This window comes from Tinamus guttatus, unplaced genomic scaffold (assembly GCF_059628265.1).
Source record: "Tinamus guttatus ecotype Peru unplaced genomic scaffold, ASM5962826v1 Tinamus_guttatus_pri_ptg000277l, whole genome shotgun sequence".
Lineage (NCBI taxonomy): Eukaryota > Metazoa > Chordata > Aves > Tinamiformes > Tinamidae > Tinamus > Tinamus guttatus.
Window position 1 is genome coordinate 233585 of NW_028288811.1, and position 12520 is coordinate 246104.

The 12520-nt window shown below is 47.6% G+C and overlaps 1 protein-coding gene across 1 annotated transcript in view; it reads right to left on the reverse strand.

The window, feature by feature from the left end:
* Positions 1–7259: 7259 nt before the first annotated feature.
* The window catches only part of LOC148594243 (uncharacterized), a 54337-nt gene continuing 49076 nt past the window's right edge, over positions 7260–12520 (reverse strand). Inside the window, exon 2 of the mRNA XM_088527308.1 lies at positions 7260–7478. Within this exon, the coding sequence (XP_088383434.1) occupies positions 7260–7478 (219 nt within the window). The remainder of the gene's footprint in view (positions 7479–12520) is intronic.

The window sequence follows — 12520 nt, forward strand, 5'->3', positions numbered from 1 at the left end:
TGCAGGTTTCTACTTGCTGAAGTCTCTTCAACAAATCAAGCCTCATTAAAAACATGATTCAGAACAGCCTGTTTATAAGCCTATTACCAAAACCAAAGCACAGAGTTATTTCTCTTCAGGAACACTCAGACTAGCCCATCATTTCCCTAATTAGAAGAAATTACTCTCACTTTACTGCAACTGAGAGGCCCTGAAAAGGCAACACATACCTTTGGTCATATCCCTCATACAAACTCCCTGCCTAGCAGACAGTCACTCAACTTACACTGACATCTCAGCCAACTGTTTGCCATCAGTTACTGCAGACCTAGAAGCAACTGAGTATCTGGTGAATGTCAGTGAATATCTAACTGACAAAAACCAAGCAGCTACCTTCTGAAGTTATTACTTACAACTCCACCACCTCCCAAATCTACCGAAATACAACTCAGCAAAATAAACTGCAGGAGATATGTTAGTTATCAATGAGGTTAGAGATGGTTGTGTTCTGCTGCTCCTGTTCATCTTACCAACAGATAGAGCCTTCCTTTCATACCACTAACACAAACGCTCAAAGCTTACACACCACTCTTGCATTTTACAGCAAAACTCTAACTTAGATAGCCCTGCTTCTCCTTCACCTATGATGTACTCCAGGTTACACCTATGCTAGAAAAATTTTGGGGTACCGTCCTGTTAAACTGTGATACCATTATCAAACAGGGGAGGGGAAGGAAGGCTTGGAAAAATGAAAGTTAAAAATTCAGATTAAGCATTCAAAGTCACCAAAACCACATTACAATGGATTAGGTCTAAGTAGCCACGAAGCAGTTGCATTTGCTCCTTCTGATAGAGTCAACTGTGCAAAAACAAAATCCTGCACACGAAGGGCTCAGTGAGGGCTCCCATCCTCAACACTGAGCACAGGCCCGTCGCAACCAGGCTGCGCATAGAAAACATCCCACCTAATATCAGACTCCAGAAAATTCACCATTGCTCAGTTCAACCACTACATGAGCATTACTTCAGCTAGCAGTCAGTTCTCCTCTCTACCAGCTCCTCAGCACCTATGTCTTCTCAGCTACCTGCTTCACAGGAAGTGCAGCAAGACGCAAAGCAGTTTTCCCCCACAGCCCTGCAAGAATGTGCCCAGGGATGGCCACCTAGTGACAGGCACCCGTCCACTCGTGCCATTTCCACACAAGATCCCTATTTTCTGGCAAACATGCTGGAAAGACAGCTTTGCACCAAGCAGCTCAGGTGGCAGCAATGTGATGGCAACCTCGGTGCTCGGAGCTGGGCATGCAGGAGACCACACAGAAGCCTTCAGCCAAGCACAGGCGAGTTCCTCCCACGAGCCGCGGTGCGCAGCGAAGCCCAGACAGAACCTCGACAGGTCCTGGGGAGCGCAAACCTTGGTATGGATATGCTTTTTCTTCCCACTTCAATTCTCCATTCTGACAAGTAGCTATTTAACCAGCTCTCAAGCTGCTGTTATAAAGCGTCTCTAAGTGGGTTAAACTCTACTTTCCCTCCCTTCACAACAGGCAACTTGCAAATTTACCTGCTAATTAGCCCCTCAACTGCCTCATGCACTTTGATCTCAACACCCATCAGCTTCGCCTCTTCTGATGATACAAGCACAATTAAGCAGCAGTGCAGGAGTTAAAAGCAAAGTAATGTGATGGGAATACAGTATCGTCTGTTCCCATCTCAGACTACATGATGAAGAATCCAGACATGTCAAAGAATATGGAAATTATCTTACTAGACAGACAAGGAAGGAGAATTAACTCTTAACTATACAGCTTGATTGAAGCCTCAAAGAACAACATGTAGGTGGTAATGACAAGTGAAACCTAGCATCCACCCAACCACTGCTGACCCAAGAATCGTTTAAAATGCATCTTTCATAGCAGAATGTATTTACTTCACCTGTAAAAGATGTTTTTATACTGAGTGCTTAAAAAAAGTATTTTTCAGATATGTAATTATGTAACAGACTGCTTCCGGCTCTTGCTATTAATACTTGAAGGCATTTAACATGTGGTAAGAACACCTGGAGGAACCATCTGAGGAAGGCACTGAAAATCCTCTACAGTGTTCAAGAAGTACATGGCGATTTCAAGCAAAGCGGGCTGTACCTCCCCATCACCACGCCATGTAGCTCACTGTAACGGGGCTGCCTTCCCACTCCATCTCCAGAGGCACCTATGCAATCTCAAGGCTTTCTGTGGAGAGGTACAAATCTAGCTGATCCCATAACTGGAAACCTGCAAACAGTTTTGATACTGTAAATAGGAAGCGCTCCCCATTTCCTCTGATCTGCACTCACTAGGCATCATTAACGACAACAAAAATCTCCTTTAAAACATAATCACTACAGTAATCACACCATAATTATGATAACCAGTTATACGGAACAGGAAGGCACCGTTTCCAAAGCGTTTTCAAAGTACACTTGTGTGATTTCATGCTCAATTTTCCACAGCCAAACTGTATCAAATATTTGACATTTTAAGATTTAATGAGCTAGCCCACATTTTCAGCCATATTCCTTATAAATTTTATACGGCCTAATGCAGGTGAAGGCAGCGGGCTGCTAGCGCTGCCAGCTGCTGCCTGCCCTGCGGGAAGAGGGACGCTCCGCTGCAGCCCTGCCAGCCCACAGATAACGGAGCAGCTTGCTCTTCACAGCCCATAAAGCTGTTGATCTTTCTGCTAATTAGCAAAAGCAGACTGGTGAATTGTGAGGCAAAAAAAAACAGACCGAGGCTTCATTTCCAGGCAGCCACGTATCTGTTGTGAGGGAACAGCAGCAATCACTGAGTGCACCTAAACTCAGGTGTGGGACACAGAGAAGCTGGTCCAGTGAGGAACACTATGAAAGACTGACACATAGCCCAGAACTTCTTGTTTTTTAGCTCCTCATTAGATGATGAGGTAACTTCATTAGCGTACACAGCCTGAGGATCTCAGGAGGTTATGAAACGAAGTCTGTGCCTGTTATCTCACCAGTGTTTGTACCGGCTCCATTTAACTTAGCAAGATAAGAGCCGGGCCACAATTAGAGGCCATTAGGCCAGCAGGAGGGCTCTTCCCAGGCAAACATGAATAACAGGAGACAATTACAAATCCAAACTACATGTAGCTAAGAATTTTGAGTCTTTTCATTTTGTTTTTATTTTTTAAATTATTGGAACCGTGTAGCGTTTCAGAGCAGCGCAGGAGACAGCGGGAAGCTGCAGGGCCACGAGGGAGCCCTCGCCGGGCTGGGCAGCGGTGCCTGTCCCAGCAGCAGCAGCAGCAGGGCAGGTGGGAACTCACTCGCGCTGCACGAGCAGCCGCTGCACGGCCCGCCGCGGCGCGCACCCAGCTGCAGCAAGGGGACGAGACCCGCTCCGCTTTGCTCCTCCCGGTGACTCACCAGGTTAACCTCCTCCCCACTGAAAGCTCATTTGCATCCTTTTTTTATGCCATGAATTCTCTCTAAGCATCTCTAACACAGCAAACTAAGACCTGTAGACAATTCAAGCCAAACCCCTCTGACTGCAGACACTCTTTAAGCCAGCAGAGATCCACACAAGCAGCCACAGCAGAAAAACAGCTTTTTAATCAACCACCTTTTCTCCTGACCAGCAACCAGCTCTAAAGCTCCCATCCGTGCGCTGTTTGGAATCCTTAAAATGGCCATTTAAAGGCTAGTGGGAGATGCTCGTGTACCCACGCACACACGAGGACAGACAGCGATGTCGGAAGGGACCGCAGAGGCAGCCTCGCGCACTGCCCCCCTGTCCGGTGCTCCCTGCAGCCACCCTGCTATTTGCCACCCAAGCCTCGTACAGATGCTGCTCCAACCTTGTACAGGTCTGCTCTGAAATCATTTCCAAGTGAGACTACAGAAAGCAGTTCTGCCCCAAAATTGCTCTATCTCATGAGTGCTTCTGTTTAGCAACACGCCCCCCGCCCAAAGACCGTGTTGGAGCCTCTCTCTGCACTGCGCTGCCCTGCCAGCTCTTTGCAATAGGAACCCTACGTGCATTTGTCTGACCAGTACCAAGTCACATCCTGGGAAGCCTTTCATTCCAAATTCAGTCTTTCCCCAGAAGCCTTTTTCCTCCCCTATGCCTCAGAAGTGAAGGTTTAACAAGACAGCACTGCCACATCATTTAGGACTGAAGGGGCTCTTCACTCAGTGACAGCAGTCTCGTGTCCACTGGGAGCCGTATTCTCTCTACCAGCCAAACTTCATGTGGTGTCAGGGGATGCCAGTACCTTTCAAGAGGAAGCAACGGCAGATTTATTCTCAAAAACAGCAATTTAATTTTCTCTAAATTTGAGAAGTGTTCCTTGCTTGTCACTGAAAATGTATGGTTGCTAGATTGCTTAAAATAATGCAATTCAGGAAGAAATCTGTGCTCCAATTTCCTTGAAGCTGTGTAGAATGTAAATTGGATATCTATCTTAAGTTTGCCTCAAATTTTCAGACCTTCTCACCCTTGTGTTGATTTTTCCATCGCAAAGGCCTTGCGCATCATTCACAATTTTTCCTCATGCCCTTACACAGAGATTTTTTTTTTGTAATTTATTTTAGCCACCTCAGAAGAATAGGTTCTCTATAACTACAATCCTTCAGGTTTTGCCAGTCTCATTTTATGTCGCAACAGTATAGATTTTTTTCTTCCTGTATGTCATGCATAATGCTCCTTCTTGTAAAGCCTTAAAAGCTCATTTATTTAGGATTTATTGCCAGAGATGGAAACCTATGTATTTTTCTACTATTAGTATTCACCCTTGCAGAATTTGAAATATCACATTTTATATAAATTAAAGTTTTATGTTTATCATCAATATTAATTACCATTTATGGCTCAGCTGCTTTTGGTTTTTGATTTTGGGTTTTTTTGGATGTTTTTGCAGGGGGGAAAAGATAGAGTCAAAGTAACATACAAAGCACAATTAATTACACTTCTAACATTTGGAGCAAGAGCCATCAGCATAGGAATATTCTGCAAATCTTTGAGCTAGAAAACTTTGTTCTTGCTTTACTTACTCCCATTAATGTACATTTGAAAACCACCAGTCCCATTTCCAAGTAGATTTCCATTACGTTAGTACTTCACAGCTGGTTCCAATGCAGTGGAACAGACACTAAGAATAAAGCACGACAACAGGGAGCATAACAATATTAAAGATCAAGTACTTTACCAAAGGGTAAGTACATTACCAAGATAGCTTTTCTTATAGTCAATTAATAACTTTTCAGAAGCATAAAGCGAACGTGGAAATAAGCCCAAAACAAGCACAAGTGTCAATTTGTTCATTTAATGCAGGGGACTTTTTTTCCAAGCGATACTGTAGTACTCTATAGTAAAGGTCTACCTGCAGCAGTTCACTTAAATCACTTTTTCAAATAGTTATGAAAGAATATTAAGAAATTTCTGTCCGCAGAATGACTTTAATCAGTAACATGAAATTTGTTAAGATATTTAAGCTATTTAAAGATACTAAAGCCTGAGGATATTGAGGTTCATTTAAAGTGAATTAGTAATAAAGCAATTATTGCACACTATATTCGGGAATCCTGACATGAAAAATCCAGCATTATATATTTCAAGCAGACAAAAAGCACATCTATTACCTTTTATAAGGACCTCAAGCAATAACACTAGCACAGAGATGAAGACCAGAGACTGCACAGCAGCTGAGCATATTTGCTTCATTTGTTTTTGATTAGGCTGCTCTCTCCCTTGTAACTGGATGGCTTAGGTGGAAAGTTCAGATTTTAGGAGACCACTACACTGTCATACAGTAGAATAAAAAACAGTTTCAATAAAGCACTCGTTTGGTCTGCTAGTGAGGTTTTTAAAATAGTAACACTTCAGAGAAGTCAGAGTCCACTGACAAGTCTGACGAGTTGCCAATTCAGACTACTGTTAGTCACTTATTTTTCATTAAAGCCCATGCAAATTCTGAAATCATTGTGAAATCTTCATCCTACACCTTCCGATAAAACTGAAGTTGCAAGAAAAACAAACCTCATCCTGCTGACACTGCCACTGTAATGCTCTGATCTAACAAGAGTTGTTCCTGCAGCAGTATCTAACTCCTCTCCTTACAAAGTATGAGCCAATTCAAATTAAGTCACTTAGGCTAAAAACACACACACCCCTCCTCTGATATCATGTGACACCAATTCCAGGTAATTCTCATTACTGGTTACAGATGAACAAGTATTGCAATAGCTTCTTGGAGCTCCTTCCTGCACAGGGACAGAGAAAGAAGCGGAGAGAGAAGGACAGACACACTCCCAAGAGCCTCAAGAAGGAAAAATCAGTTGCATCCATTTCAACACCATTTTTTATCTCCAAGCAAAACTGCCTTTGGACAGTGCACAATTGAGACAGAAGGAAGTCACATTTCTACTAAATGCCATGTCAGCTTTCTGTAATCTCCATTTCATCTTTCTGATTTTGACATCATGGAACTATCAACATAATCTGAACAGACAAAACAAGGCAGAGTCCCAAATTTACTGCCCTCAGCAATCTTACTGGAATATATTACCCTCTCAAAATATTGTTTAATTTTCTGTTCAAGACAAACCATTCACATTATTTCAAGAACATGTAACTGTCAAAATTCTAGTGAATCATTTTTTTTTTCTTGAAATACACAAAACAAATTCCAGTTATGTGTCCTAATGTTTTCATATTCATTTCACTTGTATTAGAAGTGTTACTCATTTACTTATTTACTCAAAAATATGCTCTTCAGAAAATGCAGCAGCTGTACATCTGACAGGACACGATCCCAACTTCAGCACAGGGTCTCCTGCACAGAGCTGTCAGGAGAGGAGGCACGAACACTTTGCAGGAGCCTGCCTTTCTACCACCAGTGCATGGCAGGTCGCAGCTAATAGTTGGCTGCTGATGGCCCTTCTCCACCAGGCAAATGCCACCAGATAAATGAGGCCAAATTGCTTTTCCTTCAGTTAAATCAAGTCTAAAGGGGCCATCTGTGCACTTGAACTTGCTTGCATTCATCTGTGAGATCACGTGCATGTTGTTTTCTCAGAAAGCAAAGCTCATCTCAGACGACCCTTAAGCTATCAAACTAATCCTGCCAAGCAAACACGGCATTCCTGAAAATTTCAAGGAATCAGTGGGGCTGAGCAGGGCCTGAGGATGACCCAGCAGCACCCAGGGGGGCTGGGGTGAACCCCCCTGGTTACACATGAGCTTGGACAGGAGCGGCTCCCTGGGAGCCCCAGCTAAAGCTCACAGCTCCACCAATGTGACCGGCGTCCCCAGCCTGCAAGGGGTATCACATGCCCCAAACTCACCGGTGAGAGCACCACCAAGGCTGCCTCGTCTGAGCTGCCGCCCATCCTCACTCATCTGCCTCTTGAACTTGAAAGGCTTCCTGAGCCCAGCAGACACCTCAGGATAGCTTGATTTCCGCAGAGGCATGGGTGGAGGGGACAGGATGTGATCAAGCTGCAAAGACATAAAAGGGGGGAAAAAAAAAAAACAGAAAAAAAATGAAGTGTTTACCTTCACTAGGAAAGGGTTGACATTCACATAAAGATTATCACAGTGTTTAGGGAAAAAAACGTGCTTAAGAATGTAGAGCAATAAAATTGCAAAGTGACTATTTTGTAAGAGCTAGACAAAAGTTATTTTTCCTTGAGAGGGCCCCTGCCTCGAGATGCAGTGGGATCAGACTTAAACCTGCAGGACCTTCCATAAACCAGTCTTTCTGCACCAGGGACCAGCTGACCTTGCAACGTCTGCCACCTGCTCCCACCAAGGATCTTCCCAGGCAATTTGCGCCCAGCTTTGAGAGCCCTCACTAGATGGCACTGCATATTCAAAAAAATTACTCAGTGCACAGTCTAGAGAAACACCACATGAAAAGAGATTTATCAACACCAGTGGAAAAAACAATAAAAAAAACTATTTTTAAATTATCCTGCTTCCAGATTTGGCATTCATTTGCATTGACTTCAGAATAAGTGTGAATAAAAATCCTTGTCCTTCAAATTCTTACCATTCCTACACAAAATTTCAGCTGTCAGTTTTGCCATTACATTTAAAGTCCTGGTATTTGATTAAATTTGGAGAGACAAAGTGGAAAGCAAGGGAGCAAATGAAGGCAAAGGGCAAAGGAGCTGTCATGTGAGTGAGCAAAGCAGTTTTACAAGCACCCTTCTCCTTGAACTGAAGGGTGGGGAGAAAAAAAGAGCACAACCGTTTTTCAAACCTCTCTAGTTTTTGTTTTCTATACTGTTTACTTCCTGATTTTTATGACACTTTTGCATGAAGTACCAGAAAGCTTCCACGATTTGGGCAGTTCCTGCACTGAGACATCTCAGGCAATCTCTGAGTCACCCAACTGATCGACCCTCCCTGCTTGCAGAAAGAAAAGAGTCAAGGTCACTACAGTCAAGTCCATTTTTATTTAGCGTTAATTCCACATTCCACAAAGTATTGCACACTGTACAATATATTTTAAATTTCTCCATTTCATACTTCCCTTTGTATTTATCATCAGGATACTTACTGCTGCAAATTAAAGGGTTGTGCAGGTATATACACTTCTAAGCACCAGGAAACACAGAGGCTTCTGAATCTGCTTGTTGAGCACATTCAGGTTCATTCCCACTCAGGACAGATACTCAAGTGACTCATTAACACAGAGCACAAGCCTATAGGGATTTCCTAAACCAGGAGGCTTGTGGGTCACAAGGAATATTAACCATCACCGGCACTTCTCACGCACAAGTGCCGATTCACAAATAACTCTGCGACAAGACACCTTATGAGATGAATTTATGAATCAGGGAGGTTAAAAAGTGACTGACAACAGCAGGCAAGAAGTAATGCATTTGCCTGGCAGCTTCTGATGAAGAAGTACCATTCGAAAACCTTTGGGCAGAAGTCTACTAAATACTCAAAAACATTGCTAAACACATTTAAATTCTTCACTGGTGGCCAGCAATGACCACCCACGGCTACGTGGGGGGCGATTCCAGGCCCCCAAGAATGACACAATCTGATCAAGACCTTAGGTGACTTATTGACGGGAATTCGTGCACTGTGTCAAACCAGTTCACATGTCAAAGTAACTGACCATAACTCATTTTCCTTGCTTGAGATTCCAAGATTTAAACAGGAAGAAATATTTACTGATATCATTAAGCTCCCTGCAGACAAACACTAAAGCCCAGACAAGGTTTAACTGAATCACCATTCTATTACCTATTACGCCGTGCATGTAGACCCAGGATTATTTTTGAAAGTCAGGCGACAGGTAAACCACCCCCCTCTCCCAAACTACCCTTTTCTCAGCACCTGCTGCTACGGCTCTCGCTGAGCTTCCTCCTCGGCACTACATGACCTGCCACCCCGAGCTGGCCTCGCTGATGGGCTGCGAGCAGCGAGGCCCGAGGACAGCGGGGCCCTTCGGGGGCTGACCCACCGACGGGCTGCGAGCAGCGAGGCCCGAGGACAGCGGGGCCCTTCGGGGGGCTGACCCACCGACGGGCTGCGAGCAGCGAGGCCCGAGGACAGCGGGGCCCTTCGGGGACCTGACCCACCGACGGGCTGCGAGCAGCGAGGCCCGAGGACAGCGGGGCCCTTTGGGGGCTGACCCACCGACGGGCTGCGAGCAGCGAGGCCCGGGGACAGCGGGGCCCTTCGGGGGCTGACCCACCGACGGGCTGCGAGCAGCGAGGCCCGGGGACAGCGGGGCCCTTCGGGGGCTGACCCACCGACGGGCTGCGAGCAGCGAGGCCCGAGGACAGCGGGGCCCTTTGGGGGCTGACCCACCGACGGGCTGCGAGCAGCGAGGCCCGAGGACAGCGGGGCCCTTCGGGGACCTGACCCACCGACGGGCTGCGAGCAGCGAGGCCCGGGGACAGCGGGGCCCTTCGGGGACCTGACCCACCGACGGGCTGCGAGCAGCGAGGCCCGGGGACAGCGGGGCCCTTCAGGGGCTGACCCACCGACGGGCTGCGAGCAGCGAGGCCCGGGGACAGCGGGGCCCTTCAGGGGCTGACCCACCGACGGGCTGCGAGCAGCGAGGCCCGGGGACAGCGGGGCCCTTCGGGGGCTGACCCACCGACGGGCTGCGAGCAGCGAGGCCCGGGGACAGCGGGGCCCTTCGGGGGGCTGACCCACCGACGGGCTGCGAGCAGCGAGGCCCGAGGACAGCGGGGCCCTTTGGGGGCTGACCCACCGACGGGCTGCGAGCAGCGAGGCCCGGGGACAGCGGGGCCCTTCAGGGGCTGACCCACCGACGGGCTGCGAGCAGCGAGGCCCGGGGACAGCGGGGCCCTTCGGGGGGCTGACCCACCGACGGGCTGCGAGCAGCGAGGCCCGGGGACAGCGGGGCCCTTCGGGGGGCTGACCCACCGACGGGCTGCGAGCAGCGAGGCCCGGGGACAGCGGGGCCCTTCAGGGGCTGACCCACCGACGGGCTGCGAGCAGCGAGGCCCGGGGACAGCGGGGCCCTTCAGGGGCTGACCCACCGACGGGCTGCGAGCAGCGAGGCCCGGGGACAGCGGGGCCCTTCGGGGGCTGACCCACCGACGGGCTGCGAGCAGCGAGGCCCGGGGACAGCGGGGCCCTTCAGGGGCTGACCCACCGACGGGCTGCGAGCAGCGAGGCCCGGGGACAGCGGGGCCCTTCAGCGCTGGCCCAGCCGCAGGGCCTGCCCCTGAGGCAGCCGCAGGTCGGGCGTCCCGGCCCAAGCTCCCGGCTGCAAGGAAGTCGCCCGGACACCCCAAATGCCAACGTCGGCAGAGGCCCCAGCCCAGAGACCCTCCGGAACGAGGCTGGGGAGGAAGGAAAAGGGGAAAGCCGGGCAGACTTCCTTCCAACACGCTTCTTAGCACTGGCGCTGCCAGTCTGAGAGCCCACACAGGAGCTCCTTTGACGGCAGCAGCAGCGTTTCATTCCCATGTTTCCAAAGTTTCCCATTTTTAAATAAAACAGTATGAAAATCAGAGTCTGTTGAAGGAAATCATGATTCTACTACGTGGAAATAGTGAAACAAAAATATTCTTGCATATGACAAATTCGGTATTAGGTTTCACTGCTAAATGTTTCTTGGGGACAGCAATTTAGTTTAATAGAGGAAGAGCCCAATGCAACAGCCCAATAGCAAACAGCACTTTCTGTTAACTGAGTTTCAGGTGAATGCAGAGAACCACCTCATCACATGAAGCAAACACAACTAAAGCATATCGACACGGTGTAGCATGACTAGAGAGACTGTGGACATACAAAACATTCATGATTCATATGGTTGGCCAGCTCCTGCTTTAAGGAAACCAATTACACACAGATAAGCAAACACTGGTAGGTCTTGCTTTTGCTTCCAAGACGGGAGATGAGACTGGCAACGTGCACAGGATATGTTTGGAGGGAGTGTGTGCATTGCGGCTGCTGGTTTGCCAGGCAGGGAAGAACCTACAGAGATGTGTCCATCAACAGCCTTGGTACGTAACTCCAGATGCCAGGGAAGTGTGAGGGAGATGAACAACAGAAGGCAGTCAGGGTTGCAAGCTCTCCCTCAATGACCTGGTGTGTCCCTTTCCAAGGCAGACTAGTAGCTACATGAACCACCAGTTGGCCCCATGGGGCCTCTGAGACAGAACTGGGACTCCAATTCAAGCAAAAGCCTGTGGCGCAAATGAAAAGACTTTCTGTTCTCAGTAGAACAGCCTGCCTGCCAGGTAAAGCATTCGTGTCTAAACAAGAGAAGCAACAGAGAACAGTTTTGTAAGTCCGGCTCCCTTGAAACACTCAGCCAGTTCTGAAGAGTTGTAGCAGGGCACACGTTCAAACCACACAACATGGTGAATTCAGCCAAAATGATACTGTTACTGTTCAGTGGTAGCATTATCCTACGTTTAAAGAAATAGTAATAGCAAAATCTGTTCAAACTTCTTCATGCTTGCTTGAAAGATTTCCTGGAAAACTGAATACTTTGAGAAGTTCAGGTTAGGCATCTGATGAAGTATACGATGTACACTGCTGTCCCCAAGAGCAAGTATCTTCGCCTCCCCTCCTGCTTTGCTTGAATTACTCCAGGAATATTTTAAATACTTCTGCTCAAGCTGCTTCTTGGCATACCACCCACTCCTGCCCAGCCAAAGTCATCACCCTACTGATGCTTCCATCACACTTAAATCCCTGCCAGATACCTGGATGAGCTTCAATGGTGGACAGCACACAAGCAGAATGGAAAAAAACACGAGTTGTTTGGTCGCAGGGGTTGCTTGGTCACACTTTAGTGAAATTTGCTTGACATCAAGCTCCAAGAAATACAACTGCAGTTTCCAAGGACATATATTCATATTATATTTGGATTTTTTGGCTATTACACGCTCTACACACCGTCTTCTGATGGCGCTCTGGCTGCGAGCCCCACTGCTCCTCTCCACTGCACCCTCCGCAAGAGATGGGAGCAACTCAAAGAGCAGCCATGGAAAAGGGGAAGACATTTTTTCCAGTTGCCTATAGAATTGTGG